The 16,823-nt window shown below is 35.8% G+C and overlaps 1 protein-coding gene across 1 annotated transcript in view; it reads right to left on the bottom strand.

Moving 5' to 3' along the window:
* LOC106472641 (F-box/WD repeat-containing protein 2-like) overlaps positions 1-16,823 on the bottom strand; it is a 35,164-nt gene that overhangs the window by 17,678 nt on the left and 663 nt on the right. Inside the window, exons 2-3 of the mRNA XM_013933299.2 lie at positions 9,925-10,407; positions 298-1,087 (exon numbers count right to left, since the gene is read on the bottom strand). Coding sequence (XP_013788753.2) covers positions 298-1,087; positions 9,925-10,407 — 1,273 coding nt within the window. The remainder of the gene's footprint in view (positions 1-297; positions 1,088-9,924; positions 10,408-16,823) is intronic.

Below are 16,823 nucleotides of genomic sequence, written 5' to 3'. Positions count from 1 at the left end.
ATAATAATAAGTATGAAATTATCAAACATATAAATTCTCAATAAAATTCAAAACTTACAAGATTTTGTGTGAACTTCTTTTATATTACAAAGGTCTTAAAAAAGGGAATTTTTATTACTTTTCTCAATACAGACCAATAAAAAAAAAAAAAAAAAAATTAAAAACACAGCCAAAAATACATATAATAAATATGGAATTTATGTTATTAATTTAGAAGGAAAATAGTGATGCAAAAGATGTGGTTCAATTACTTGTGTAGAAAACAAAACAGCAAAATATAGCTTCTAAGAATCTTACCTTGAGCTAGGCAGATGTGATACAGCAACCAGATCCAAATTGTTCATATCAAATGCAAAAAAGTTTGAGCTCCCGAAATTACTCAATGGTGTAACTACAGCAGCATATCTCTGTCCAATTCCAAGTAAGGCTTTAACTTTGACATTAAGTCTGATCTCTCTTGCCATTTTACCTAGCCTCACATCCCATTTACACAACAAGGAATGGCCATATAGATGAGGATCCTGTCTGATAAAATACAGAAATGTGTTGTCAAAGTGCAAACCTGGTGTGAATAAATTCATATCATCAGTATAAAGTGGAATACTATACAGAGAAGTGATATATAATCCTTCTGGGTCCTTCCCATCACACTCTAGACTTACAGCCCAAACCCTAACTTTACTCTTGTCCATGCTAAACATGAGATGACGCCGATAATCACTGTTGTCTAACCTTGGAAATGAGCAGAGCATGACCTTCAAAACCCAAGAAGTGTGTTCCTGGAGAGTTGTAAGAAGTGTTCCTCTCTTCAACGACCAGAACTTTATCTTTGTGTCAGCTGAGCCACTAACTAAGACATCCAAGTCTTTTGAGTAATCAAATGTGAAAACAGCACCAACATGCCGCAGGTATTCCACTGCTCTCTGACCCGTGACCATGTCCCATGATATCAGGTGACCAAGGTACGATGACACTATTATCCAATTCTGGTCAAATTTGATTGATGCTACACTGGCATAGGTCCTCCGCTTCAATAAACACACATCAGTTTCACAGTCCCATAGCTGAATAATTTTGCTTTCAGAAGCTGGTGATAGAAAAAATTGAGTTTGTATTACTATATTTTTTAATTACAGTTTATTCTAATATAAAAAGTAATGTAATATACTTAGTACAGGAAGTATTACAACTGAGTATGAAATAATTTACAACTACGTATTTAACTCTCTGACTTCCAAAAGCATCTTTAGAGAACTATTCTTGTTAATCACCATTTTCACTCACTCAAAAGGAATGTTCAGTATTAAAAAAATAATTTACAATAATTCTCTTTATAAAAGTAAAGTTCAAGATTTAAGACTTTCTTTTTTGCTAGAAGGTTTGGAGAACACTTATATGTATCACTGTTACGGAAAATTACTTTACCACAAAAATTACAAAGTTATTCCAATGAAATGAATTTATAAGCATTTAGTAATGTGTTTAGAATAAAAATACTTCAAATAACAGAAGAGAAGTCATGGTGTGCTATTAATGTATATCTTGAATTTTCAATGCTTGATCCATTGTATACAAATTTAAAATGGCTTTTATGAAAAGCCAAGATTTTATTAAAATAATGATATTTTGAGGCCTAAAAAGGGTAATGATGTTAAGGTATATGAAACAATAGTCACATCTGAATAAAATTTTAAGTTTATGGAAAATCACTTTTTAAGCTTGTACTTTTAATTAACCTCTGAATGCTTCATAAATATTTTAGCTTCAATCTATGTACAAAAATAAATGGAAATTCATGTACAATACAGTTATTGGTGAAAAGTCTCATCCCAGTTGTGAACTGTTGTTTCAGTTTACATGCTATATTCATACCTAATATTACAATATTAGGCATAAGAACTTCATTTTGAAACAAAACAAAAATTGGATAATTAAATATGATAAATCTTCCTCTGGTCATAACCATATGGCAACACTGATGAGGCATGGATGCTACTAGAGTTTGGAGTCTGCATATATCAGTCTGTACATCCAATTTGGTTGTAAATCTCCCAAAGATCCAATACATTAGTTGACTTCTTCTTCACAGCATTGCTTATTAACTGATGCTATAGTTTATGAATGGATTAGCACTGGGACTTTGGGCTGGACATTCTATATCCACAACTCTTTTATACACCTCATACTCATCAGGATAGTTTGTTTTCTTTTTGATCATCATTATGGTCAATTTCAAAACCAAAGTCACTGACACTTTTTTCATGGATATTGTGTAAATAACCAGATGTTGTAATATTGCCTTTTTACTCATAATTTGATCAATTTTTGGTATCTTCCACTCCTGCAGCAGGAAAAAAACAAACAACTTTCCTACATCATCACAGACACATTCATTTATACAGTGTTATTTCAACTTCTCACAGTCATGTCTCTGAAAAATAAAACTCTTCTAGTTTCCAAAATGCTCAATTTTTATAAGTCCATATCACAGTGTCCCATTTGTCTTTCCAATTTTATGATTATTTGCAGTCTATATATATTAATAAGGTTTATGACTACACTTTTTCACATAAGCCACTTTCTTGTAATCATCATCAACCAGTCCTATTGTTAATTCTACTATTATTCCATGAACAATCTGCATTTGTACGTGTATTCTAATGATATCTGAATCAATTTCACATCAAAATTATTTAAATAACACTGGAATTTTTTTGTACATTCCTTTTATCTTTAGACTTAAATGGTTGGTTGCAACAAAATGTTCTAATACCATATGTGCCACACCTTTGAAATGTTAGGATTTGGAACATGTAAAGCAATAATTTACTTTGTTATCCACTGAACTTTTTTCTTATTTTTCTCAGCTTCACCTACATCTCTGGATGATGATTGCACTTTACTGATCATTTACTGCAATTAATTCAACTAAAACATAGGTCATTATTTTCCTATACCCAAAATATATTTCCAATAGGTACTTACCACTTCTCACATGTATAGCTATTCTGGTTCAGTGCTAACATCTATATGCAAAAAAATTTTCTCATGCCACAAGCCTTGAACTCCCACATACCCCAAAATCAACATGGTTCAACCGCATCATGTATGTAAATAATCCTGTGATAACCCTCCACCAATAGGAGTGTGACACACCCTCCTGATGCATGTGACTCCCTCTAATCGATTCTTCCAAACTATCACTTTGAGATCAGGCACAAAAGAAAGCACTGGTTTTTAGTGGGGAGGAAGGGTGGGAAGTGTGAGAGGATATAAGTACCTATCAGAAATATATTTTCAGAATAGGAAAATAATAACTTCTCATATAGTACATTACCTCTTATCACATGATTAACTAGAATCCCACATTGAATAGGCAGAGGGACCGGTGTAAAGGAAAGAAATAACTATCCTTTGAAAGCGTTCCAAAGAACACCCATGAAGTGTAATCCTCATTGGGAGAGGAACACACATGGGAAACCACACCACTTCTGTACCAGGTATACTCTGCACCCATTATGGAAATAGGTGTCGCATAAATGGGTAGAAAGTGGGAGGAGCACAACCAAAAGGAAGAGAAAACCATGTAGGTTCGAATCCAAACCACAGCATACAACAGAAGAACAATAGAAGGTGTAGAGTGGCTAGAGTGTGACGTGGCCAGTAAACTCCAGTCTAAAACCATGCAGCATCAGTTTAACAACTTCCAACCCATGGTAGGAGGAGGGTCCACACTGTCTTCACCTCAAGTTGAGTAGAATGTAATTATATACATGTCAAACCAATCTACTAAACTGGGCACATGTGCAAATCCACAACTACCCATACATTTGGGAACCCAACATCTGAATGATGGTATGAAGGGATATGCCAATGTGGCAGTTCACATCAAACCAAATCCAATCTGACTGTAACACCTCAGCGCAACAGCAGCCTCAGGGAGGGGGAAAAACTCTGAGGCAGAACACTAAAACGAGAACCATCACCCTCCAGATAGTACTGAACAGAAGTTGGAGTGCATATGTGTGTGCAGCATCAACCTCTAGGACCCACTGCACAGAAGAGGATTATTTCTGTAAAATATAGGCAACCTCACCCTTTGGATAGAACAACACAGAAGCTGTGCACAGAATCAACCTCCAGGACCCACCACACAGAGGTGGAGCATATGTATTTGGAAATTTGTACAACATTATCCCCTGGATAGGATTGCACACAAGTTGGAATGCAATGCTAACCTCCAGGTCCCACTGCAGGGAAGTGGATTGCCTCTACAAAATATATGCAAACTTACCCTCCAGATAGAACTACACAGAAGCTGTGTGCAACATCAACCTCTGGGACCCACTGCACAGAGGTAGAGTGCATGATTGGAGGATTACACGTCATCTACACTAACAGAACACCACTGCCCTACTCTATACTTAATGGAAGTGTTTATATTCAGGAGGATACCTCCATGGTCCACCACCCCAGTGGCTCAGAACTGGAAAGCGGCAAGGACCCCCATACTCCACTAGAAGAACAAGGGTGGATAAAATGAAGTAGAGAGTTTGGAGGAACACCAGAGACAGTACAACAGGTGACCAAGAAAACCCTATATTGAAAAGCAGACCACCACTGATTAATTCAATAAAAGGGACAGCAGGGATGGACAGCTATCCTTTTCCACTTTACTCATGTAAGTCTCCATGGGTTAGTATGATCTGGAATAGGCATATTAATGAAGCAAATATATCACAAGGAATAAACCTACTAGTGATCTTGTGAAACACCCCATCTTAACAGTGTGCATTATTGGCCATGGGTATACATCTAGGTACAGTGTGGATTTGAGATATAAGAAATATATCTGTACAGCCAATGCTCACCACTGAGTAGAGGGAAAATATATATAGAAAGAATAACTTACTCAGTTATAGCCACACCAAAGTTTAAAGGATGGCAACAGGCAGAGGGCAGTACCCTGATGAGGAAGTAACAGTTTTCCAATGAAGATAGTGGGAGATGTACTTATGAGGTGTAGACCACCTGACTAAAGAGTTTTCTTCAATGGACAACAGAGGTGAGACTCCAAGAAAAAGGAAAGGTGCCTGATCTTATGCAAAAACACCTGGAACAGAATTTGGGAAGAAAGACATTGGGAGGAATAGACCAATCGAAGCAGATGATGATCCCAACTAGTAAAAGTAGAAGGAGAAAGGTCATGTACAGATTCAAAGTGCAAGAAACTAAAAAGGTTGAAATGGGAACCACTAAAGGAGGTCATGTGAGAAACTGAACAATGAAGAGCACACTCTGGACACAGATGTCTTTCTAGAGCAGACTTGCAATAGGGGTGGGAAATGGATGGAAGAGAAAATGACAGAAAGGAAGAATGACCCTCACAAGCTGCCAAAATTTTCAGTAGGAGAGATCAATCTGGATAAAGAAGAACATATGTGGAATGGAAAAAAAATAATACATGAAACATCGATGGTAAAGATCTCAGACCGATGATGCACATGTAAATGGAACCAGTTGGTCCTAACCTGACTGAGAAAACCCACTGCCAGGAGAGATGATGAGGAACAAGAGACCAAAAAAGAGGTATCTTAGTGTTTGAGTAGCAAAAGCATCCAGATGAGGATACCACACTGATTGCACAGCCACCTGTAAAACCTGAGGGTTGAGAAACCACTCCATAGGATAAACCTGGTCAGGTCTTGAAAAAGATCCATAAAAGCACTTGGAACATAACATGCAAGGAGACTTATCTGCAGCATGTGGGCCCAACAAAGGAGGTCCACTGTTTGACCACAAAGAGAACAGAAACAGGTGTCCTCTTAGTGATTGAAGTAGGCCACAACAGTGGCATTGTCTAAATGTACCAGTGGAAGAAAGTGAACCAAAGCATGTTATAATATTGCCATGAGCTCCAAGATGTTGTAAATAGTTAAGACATCACAATCTCAGACTATTGCCTGGAGGCCTCTTGCTGATGGACCCACACACCCCAACCTTGGAGAGAAGCATCTGTGATCCGATGCAAAATCTAGAAGCAGTGGAGGAAGTGGTACTCCCTACATTCTGCTGTCCTTGTTAAACCACCAATACTGATAGCCTGTAAAGGAAAGAAGAAGGGTAATTGGGAGTCTGAGGGATCCAGAACAAGATTCCACTGAAGAGAATGGCTATATGTCCAACCCAAAGGAAAAAGAGTATCAATGGAAGCCCAAGTCCTCAAAAGTGACAGAACCTCTCATGTAGAAACCGATGTAGCAGTAAATTCATGGAGAACTGAAAGCACTTTTGAATGGAGAAGTGAAGAAGTTTGGGCCCAAAGGAGGTGGCATTTGAAAAATACACCCAAGTGAGTAGGCCATAAGAAAAGTTCACCAACTCTAGACTCCAGTTTTAAATAAGCTAACAGGAGCCAGTTGTCCATGTAGTGATGGAAACTCACCCCTAGAGTATACAGAAGTCGGGCAAAAGCCTTATTCACCCATTAAAATACATAAGATACTGAAGCAATCCTGAAAGACCAGGTGCAAAACTGATACCTAACCCCTTAGTGGAAAAACCAAAGATAGCATCTGGACTGATGAGAAATATGAATATGGAGATAAGCATTCTAGATATCTACCATGGTCATCCATAGTCCTGGAGAAAAAATCCCCTGAGTGTGATAAAGGACTTCATGAGAAATCAGGGAAGATCTAGAAATTGGTTGAGACAGGGCAGATGCATCACAGAACAAAAAACCTGGAGAAGGTTGGCTGACAAACTCAACAGCTCTCTGTGATAAAAGAGTCAGCACAACCTTGGAAAGATGCAGACAGGTAGCTGGATCCCAAGTAAATGGGAAGGAAATCGGTACAGGAGACAAAGATGGTGGGGGAAAGGAAAAGTATGAAAAATCCTTCTAACAAAACTTGGATCACCCAAGAATCGGTAGTGAATACCTGACACAGGGGAAAAAATTGCCCAAATGTGCCCCCACTGGACCAGAAACAACCCCATAGTCACTGGAACTGCTGGCAAAGATGAATCTGATATTGAGATACATGGCAAAATTTTGAAACCCTAGTGGTAGGAACTGGTAAAGGACAGGAGGTTGCAGGATGAGAAACAGTTATGGGAGAGGTCATGGTATCAGAAAGAAACAAATGAGCAGCCAAAGACTAAATGGTTGAATGTGGACTCTGTGAGTCCACATGTGATTCCAAAGACTCTGGATAATCTCTTAAAACACAACAATGGAGAAAAGGAGCCATCCAGAAGTCACAAAGATAAGGGAAGGTAGATGAACATTTGAAAAGACAGCATCCTTCTCAATAAGATCCCAACAGCAACGAAACAACATGGCAAGGTACAGGGCTGAAAAGGACAACAGAACCAAAGAGGAGGAAGGAGGGAAAAGTGTAACCCCAAAAATGCCTCACGAGATGGGTGGAGTGCCTCAAAAAGGAAGTGTATGTTGGACAAGTCCTGTATGAGAGCTGTAAGGGTAAGATGAGGGTAGGAAAATGCACACATGAGAAAAGTTACTCCAACTGCTGGGAGATCAGAAAGGGTTGATTAGCTTCCTGATAAGCCAAAGCATAATGATCAGAAGTGCATGGAGAACGAGCATTGCTAACACCAACTGAGGAACAAAATGTTCAGCATGAACCCTGATGTCAGGGGAAGGAGGGAAAAACAAGAGACTCTAATGGCAGGTATCCTGTAAAAAAGGAAGAAACAGTATCACATGAAATTGGTGAAAATGCTAAACTGGAACACACCTGAGAAAGCATATCCCAGTAGATTTTGTAGGAGATGCATGGGAAGGCACAGCATAGGTAAGAGGAAAAAGGCTGTCAAAATCCTCCTTGTCATGAAAAAGGACGCCTCATATAACAATCAATCTCCAGATGAATGATAGCCAAAAAGTCCACAATCGAGATCCCAAGACCTGAAGCCAGTAATGGCACTCAAAGTAGCAGTAATAATATTAGAAGTTGTAAAACATAAACTTTGGGAATTCGACTTAAACCATGGATAAGTTGAAAATGAGAAGAAAGAAAATCAATAAACAAAGGTAAATTATCACATCAGACTACTACAGAAAAACTCACTGTAGCAAATGATTAAATCTACTTCACAAAAAAAAAAATGAAATGAACATGTGAAAAGAGCAAAATTTAACAACATCTGCACTCAATCACTGCCTAATGAGAAGTGTAAGTTCAGTAGAATCAAATAAGAGAGAGTCACATGCATCAGGAAGGTGTATTGCACTTCTACTGATGGAGGGTTGTTGTATGATGAATTACGTGCATGATGCAGTTGAACCGTGTTTATCATGGTGTCATTGGGAGTTCAAGGCTTGTGGCATGAGAAATTTTTTTTGCATACAGAGAGCAGCACTGAGGGGAGGTAATGTACCATATAGAAAATTGGTAATTCAAAAAAGGTGTGATATTAAATATATCCTTATAAAAACATGTTAATCATAGATCAGCACACTTAATCCAAATTCAGCAACTCTGAGTTTTCAGAGTAATGCAGTGTTCATGAAGCAAATACTTGTTTTTATTGCTGTTTCAGAGACAAAGTTAATAAGAGAACATTATAATGAAGGTTTTTACTACTGGACATTGTGCCTTGAATATTATGTTTTGGAACAACTGCATGTTCCTTTTTGAGGTTGGTGAGGTATGTTTTAAACAGCTTTGTGAAGCTCTGATACATCCTTGTTCAAGGCTTTTGTGTAATACACTATCCTATTGGACGTGGATTTTGTTTACTGACTGGTTCTTTTTTTCATTAGTCTAATCCATAAACTGTTTATTTCTGCTCCTTTTTCTTTGTTGGGTATTAGTTTGTTTTGTCCTTCCCATCTGTTTTACAAAACAGTATGCAAATATATCATAAGCAGCATGAGAGTGACTGTTTATGTTTTGCCAACAGAAGTTCCCATGCTTGCAGGTTTTTACAGCAAAATTAGTCTTTCACCTTTTTGGACTAACGATTACACATTATTAAGAACTACCATATTTACTGTTTTTACCATATTTATGTTTACTAATATAAGCACCACAGTACTTTCTATTTAAATATATTATTGCAAGATTCCAAATTTCCTGCAGACAATCAGAAGATTTGCACACCTTTCTTATTTTTCTGTGTGAAAATTAAGGATACTTAAGTAATAATGAGACAGAACGGCATTAAGCATTACAGTTTAACATAATTAGGTTTATATACATCTTTTAAATATGGATGTCTGTCAATGAAATGTAAAAATAAAATCGTTAGCTCAATAGTCATGTCAGCTGATAATTCCCAAGTTAAAAAATGTAAAAATGTTCAAGGTAAAAATATTTAATTTCTTTCTCTACTTTTTTCTCTAATTCCTGAAATCATATTTGCTGATTGTTGTTGAAAAATAACCTGCATTACAAAACAAATTCTCAGTTACAGACATTTTATGCTAACTATAGTTTTTGTATTGCTACTTAGATTATTCATTTGGAAAAAAAAAAGATTCATAGTTTATTTTAAAACTTGTAAAATTCATTGTTTGCAAAATGTTACCCAACAGATGAAATGTTTATTTAAAGCATATCTATTAAAACAGATGTCTGCTTCTATTCCTATGGGATGGCAACTGCCCAGAAGCACACATTGCCAACTATTTGGGCTACTCTTTACCAGTAAATAGTGGAATTGGCCATCAATTATAACAGCCACAGAAGGAGCAAGTGTGTTCAGCACCAAGCTTCAATCCCACAACCTGCAGATTACAAGTCAAACACCCTTATAACCAGGCTATGCCAGGCTCCCAAATAATGAAACAATGCATTATAATCTTTATATTTAATTACTATATTCAAGTTGATTTTTAGTTCTGATCTATGCAGGTAACTTGCTTTGATCAAAGTCAATATTAATTATTACCTGTGGCAATTTTCCCTTTAGCATAATACACAGCAGTCACTTTCCGGAGATCACGATCATAGACTTGATGGTCAAAACATTTTCCTTTCTTTAATTCTAGTCTTCTGTGGTTCATTTCAATGAAAAACTGTTTCCAATATGGTCCATCTCCACTGAGAAAGTTTCTGTCAACTCGGAAACCAAATCTAGTACATGCCTGTTGCCAAGCCTTGACAGAAGAGCTAATAACCTGATTCCATGTATGACTTACAGAACAACAAACCATCAAAGTCTTTGGATCTAAATACAGTAACAACTGTTCTTGTAACTCTGGTGGTAGTAATTTCAGAAAGTCACGACATACCAAGTGTTCAAGACGATTATAAAGATGACGCAGCTGTATTGCTCCACTGAGTGTTATGATACGATCAACAGTCTGGTTGCGTTGTTCATCACTTAACTGATTGAATTTCACACTCACCTCCTCCAACCAGCTTTGAAAATCTACACAAAAATTATGATAATAATAATAATTAGGAAATATTTAAACTTATAAGAAAGTTAAGTTATTAAATTATCTTTAGCCCAACATATTTTTCATATGTACATGTAGCATATTTTTCATCACTGTTTTTCAAAAAAACATTCATAAATAATCATTTAATCTTCCTTTTCCTGTTACATCACAAATAATATCACAGGCTGCCATCATAATAAATAAACATCCTTAAAAAGTATATTTTCATTGATGTAATCTAACAAAACACTGTAACACATTTTTTGAATAAATGTTAAAAATAACTTTCTTTAAAACATAAAACAGAATATACTACATTATTAAACATCAATTCATAATCTAGATGAAATGTAATCCTTCACTAAATGTGTAACTGACTATAAAATGAAATAGCTCCAAGCCAATAAAGAAATGTCATTTTTTATATATAACAAGCACTTGCTTAAATGCACTAACCCAAATGAGCTCATAACTACTACAAATACACTTGACTTCACAATGAAAAGTAAAACACTACCAGCAAAACCTTGTTTGGACATTAATATATTTAATTAAATACAATATTAAATTTAACTCAAAAATATGTAAAATCCAGTAAAAACATAAAATAATTTTTTCGACACACATTTCAAGACTATTATTGCTGAAGAAATATCCTATGGTTTAAAAGATTTAAACTACTCAAACTAAACTATTACTCATCAAATTATTTTTATTCAATCAGAAAAAACAGGTCAATTCCAAAATTTTAGAATACAAAGCAGAATAAGCACAGAGGACTCAAACTTATACATTACATGTATTACTATCTCTTAAAAATAATTACAAGTTCAAATTAAACATGAATGTAATGTTTCTAACAATTTACCATACAATATTTAATGAATTATATGCTACTATTTAAAAAAATGTTGACACCAAGAATTATTTGGTCATTCATTTGCAACATGGATAGTTCAAAAGAACAGGTACACTAGTTAGACAGTATATTGTAGTTGCAAAGGAAGAATATAGATCTACATGCTAATTTGTAGAAGGTAACATAAAACCTGACTTTTATTTAATGTTTTGCCAAGATAAAAACATCCTGAGAGTATACAGAAGAGTAAATATTTAATACCAATTTAATTTTTTCATATTTTTGGCCATGTTTAATTCATATGTCAGTTGGTCTCCTTACCATAAATAACATAGATTTAATAAAACAGTTAGAGAAACGTGTACCTTGCTTACATACAATGTGATTGAGCTATTGCATCTTTACCTGCCTCTTCTGATCCAAGGAATGCATTTTTTTTTCAAGCATTTTAAGTTTCTCATATAACACAAGCATAACTAGCTTTCAACCTTTTTGTCACTTCTGATTTTACAAATCAAGTACCATTTAAAAAATACTGCAAACAATTTATTATTTTTAATATGTTTATGTATCCCTTTTTGCATATTTTATTCATGCGATGATACACAGTTTTTGTCACTATGGTCAAGTTTCAGACAGAGTGGCTAACTACTGAACAGATGAAACAGTACCTAACTACTATCATTCAAAGTGCTCAGTACTGAAGAAAACTAAACTACATGCCTAAGACAACGCTTTAGCCAGTCTAGCTAATTACTGAACAGAACACAACTGTTATCATTCAAAGTATAGTTGATACTGAAAATAAACTACATTACAAGCCTAGGGTGCAGACAGTGCAGATAACTACTTGGCAGATGGAACAATACAAAACTACTATCATTCCAAGTGCTCAGTTCTGAAGACAAAGTAAACTACAGAGTGGGATCCCGTGAAAATGAGGTAAGGGACCTTAAAAGGTAAAGTAGAGACTAGTGTAGCAATGAAAATACTCACCCCTCTGTATAATCTAGTGGAAATGGTTAAGATAGCTACAGGGGGGTTGTCGAAAACCCTCAGATGAAGATACTGCCAGATCATGCAAATAATGTGAGATAAAAGTATTGGGGAGGTCCAGATACCAGCCCACACATGTCCTCCAGCAGGCAATTCAATAGGGCCACTAAGGACACAAAAATCATTAGACATGACTCACAGATGACTCTTCTCCATCACAGAGAGCCCAGAATAAGCGAAATGGACCAATTTCATACCCACCTCGTCAATGTAACTGGGAATAAATTCTGGGAAACAGAATGATCTCAATGAATAAACAGTTGTTGTCTAGCATCTCTAAAAGCATTAGTGAGGGCAACAAAACCTTCAAGACCCACACTGGACATAACAACTCAAATCTGATCAGTCATAAAAGTGAGAAATAGTGGTCAGATGAATCGGTGAAAAGCATTATCACCATCTCAGTCTGACAGTGTTTTAGGGGAAAAGGACCTATCTGAGAATGTGAGTAGAATGATAAAGCATCCTGTAGACAGAGTGAACGATTTTCCCCTTAATAAGCCCAGACCATGAAGTATCACTTTTTGAAGAGCAAGAAGGTCTAAAACATTGTATAGGGAAGCTTCGTCATTCGTGCGTAGATCTTGGAATTCCTGACTGTTGAAATATGCACCCCATCCCTGAAGCAAGACATTCATGAAGAGATGGATCTCTGGATGAGGTGGCAGCAGAGCATTGAAAGGATCTCTTGTGCACTCATCCCAAAGGCATGAGGGATTTGAGTGATGCCCACATTCCCAAAAGAGAAAGAACCATCCATGCAGTGGGAGAAAGAGAGGCAAGTTACAGTCAGACTTCCAGTTCCATATGGTAGAGGCAGATGGGAGTCGGCTGAACCCAACTGAGATACGCGAGGAAAAAATAGACTGACAACATACTGAGTTTGAGCAAGAATAGATATTTCAGCTCTAAGAATGAAGCCTGCCTTGGTTGTTTCTGAAAGTACAATCCAGAGATGGTGCCAGCAGTAACCAGTCGTCCACGAAATGGTATGTGCACAGGGCTAGGAAATGGAGGTGACAAGAAAATACTCATTTGATTTGGCAGGACCCATGTGGTGCCAATGACTAGTCTGAAGGTAAAAACCCTGAACTACAGTACCTGATCCTTGTGCACAAGAAATGCTGATAGTGGCGGGACGCCACCACTAAGGCAATGTGCAGGTAGGAGCCGACTATATCGAACTTGGACATTCACTGTCCTAGTAAGAAAAGCCAACTCAGAGTGAGGAATAGGACACTTTTGAACCTTGGGGAATCTAGAAATTGATATAGACGAGAAAAATCAATGACTGGACACCAATCTCCTGTCTTCTTGGGCCCAACAAAATGATGGGAATAAAACCTCGGAATAACTGGCACAACTCTCTCTCTCTACCTCCAGACCCACCAACCTCTAATAGCCCTAGAACTAAGTTCCGAAACTCAAGGATCTGTGAGAGACAGAAACCCCATGGGTTGGATGGATAATGGTGGTGAAGGTGTGAACTGAATGACTAATCCTGACTCAGGACCTGTAAAACCCATGAATCCATGGTTAAAGTTTACCTCACATCCAGAAATTCACAGAGCCAAGCCACTACAGACCCTGAAGGCATACAATAATCACCAATGCCACTGGTGGCATTCCAACCAAGCAGCAGAACCCTTGGATTTGGACAGAATCTAAACTAAACACCAATTTGATCCACAAAAAATACTGCAAAATTGTACATATCTGTGAAGAAAGGTAAAAAACTACACAGTCTGGAAATTTTAGAAATAAATAGATGTCTTAAAAACAAATCCAGAAAAGTTCTAAATGCACTTTTTACCCCCAGTTGTTACTAGGTGAATGTCAAAGTCACTTCCGATTCTTTGTTTAAACATATATATAAACCCTGCTACAAAACACTTCAGTCTGTACCTGATGATGCCTTTACTAGTGAAACCATGGTTGTATAAATGATGTATTTGTGCAATGTACAGTTGTTTTGTTTTTCCTCAATTCTATAGTAAGATTATAGTTACATGCTCCTTCTGCCTGTTTTGAAAACAGTAGTGTCATATTGATCCAGAGTTTCTGCTTGATAATTACATGAATCAATATTAATTTGTAATGAATATGTAAAAAAGATATACAACTGAGAAAGTTGTTGGGGGTCCATGTGTACCGCAGATGTGCTTATGAGGGTAAAATAGATTCTCAAGAAAATAATCAATTAATCAAAATTAGTGTTTCTGATCATTACTATTTTCAATTATTGCAACAATAAATTAATAAAATTATAATTAAATCAACTGTCACAAAAATAATCAATTAACTGAAATTAATACTTTTGTAATTATTTATATATTTATTATGTCTGCTTGTTGTTAAGTTCAAAGCAATGGCCAACTTTTATTTATATTGTACATACCATGGTTTTAGGAACAGTATGCTAATTTATTAATGGGGCCATCAATTAATCAATTAGCAAATATCACTAACTGCCCTACTCTTATCAATTAACTGATGCTCATAGACAATCAATTATATTGATTAATCTCTAGCCCAATTGCCGCATTATTTCTATGGGAAAAACCCATCATTTGCACACACCACTTTTGTTCCTAAACCTTCACACCCTGTGTTAATATACAGTAGACAAGTGATGTCACTATAAGCTAGATTGGGCATGCTTTTTATGCTAAGCGAATATCTGAAAACATATGTAAATAATATATTTTCTTTATAAATTACACTTCATCTGAAACAGTAAATACATTTTTTATCTTTTTTCTATGAAATGGGGAAGAAAACCAATGTGGTTTACATTCTCTACATGCATTATTGTTACATGCAGTTACATCAAGATTAAACTTGTTTTATTATAGTTATACTACTAGACATTGTGCAGTTGAATGCTAAAAAAATACAGCAGAGAATTCTAATTCAAGAGTATACAGGTACAGTGACTGGCCAGTATTCTGAAGGCCCATTAGTCCGAAGGACCAATAGTCACAGATTTTTTGTTTTTGCAATATAAGTCAAAACTGAATGAATAAACAAATTCATAGGTAGATAAAAGATTAATACAATCTCAAGTTTAAAGAGTGCATCTTGGCAGGGGTTTGGGGGACCAACTGCCCTGACAGCTTGCTCTAGTTTTAAGTACAAACAACAGAAATATTTCAATCTGCATTGTGATGTACAGCTCATTGCATTGGCTTGGTATCAATGAGTTGGTTAATGAGTTGGGAATATAACATTCATTGTCACAGCATTATGAAATAAGAATCTTGAATGTCCATTCTCTCAGAAGAGCTAGACTCCCAAATCCAATCCTGATGCATAAATATGCAGGCTCTACAGCAAACACTATACATGCATGCAACAAAATAACATCATGGAAATGATGATAAATATTATCTATCCATTCATAGGTCATATCCTGGGATGTTTTTGTCTTAAAATTTCACAAATTTACCCAAATAATCAATTTAACTGTTGGAAAAAACTTTCATCTTTGGACTAACAGGCCTTTGGAGTAATGGGCTCTTGGATTAATGGACCATCACCACATGTATTGCTATTTTTGTACTATAACAATAAAGCCTTACATACAATGCATAATTTATGCTACAACTCTGACATGTCTATTTTAATTTTTGGAATTATTATTTACTGTTTCATGCAGTGAAATAGTTACATTTGCCCGTGATATTGTTTTCTTTTTTCTATATGCCAAGCATAAGGTTCTATTCACCATGCCTCCTTGCAATATAGAACATTTTTAATGTTTTAAACAGCTTTCATTACCACAGATGTGACTCATGCAACATTAAATCTGAAGAATACATGAAAAACTGGTATGTACAACATTATACTAAACATGTGATAGTTACACTTGTTTGAAATGCTCACTATATTTAATTGTAAATGAGCATAGAGAATGGAATCATTTGCCTAAGGTATAAAAAAATAAAGATAACTGATAAGAAACAGATGTGTGAAAGTATCATAACTGATATTCCTGTTATTATTCAAATCTAAGCATGATTTATTTTACTTTATAAACCAAACAGAAAAGTATCCTCAAGAACTAAAGTAGTACCCTTACTATTATATGTAGTTAGATTACATTAGATTATAGAAATTAGATTCACATTATGTACTTCTGTTATTTTTAGCACTTACTAGACAACCTGCAACCCATTGGGTCACCCACTATTCAGGGGTTATGAAGAATTCAAGCTAATTTCAATCTTCCACCGAAATGAAGGTTTATTTTGAGATAATTAAATTAAATATTTCAATCCATTCATGTTACTCATAATTCAAGAAAAGATATTTGGTTGTTGATCGGGAGTAAAAGTAAAGGCCATTTCATTTTTCAAAAAAGTGAAGTCAGAGTTTTCAGGTATTGTGATGAATTAGTTCATTATGTTGTGGTCTTTCCTCTTAAGCCTTCTACAAATAAGAAACAGTAACACTTTATTTTCTTCGAATTACCTACCATAACCAAGG

The sequence above is a fragment of the Limulus polyphemus genome, unplaced genomic scaffold (genome assembly GCF_000517525.1).
Source record: "Limulus polyphemus unplaced genomic scaffold, Limulus_polyphemus-2.1.2 Scaffold122, whole genome shotgun sequence".
Classification (NCBI taxonomy): Eukaryota; Metazoa; Arthropoda; class Merostomata; order Xiphosura; family Limulidae; genus Limulus; species Limulus polyphemus.
Note: the sequence above shows the minus strand (reverse complement) of the source record. Positions and strands in the feature narration are given on the sequence as shown.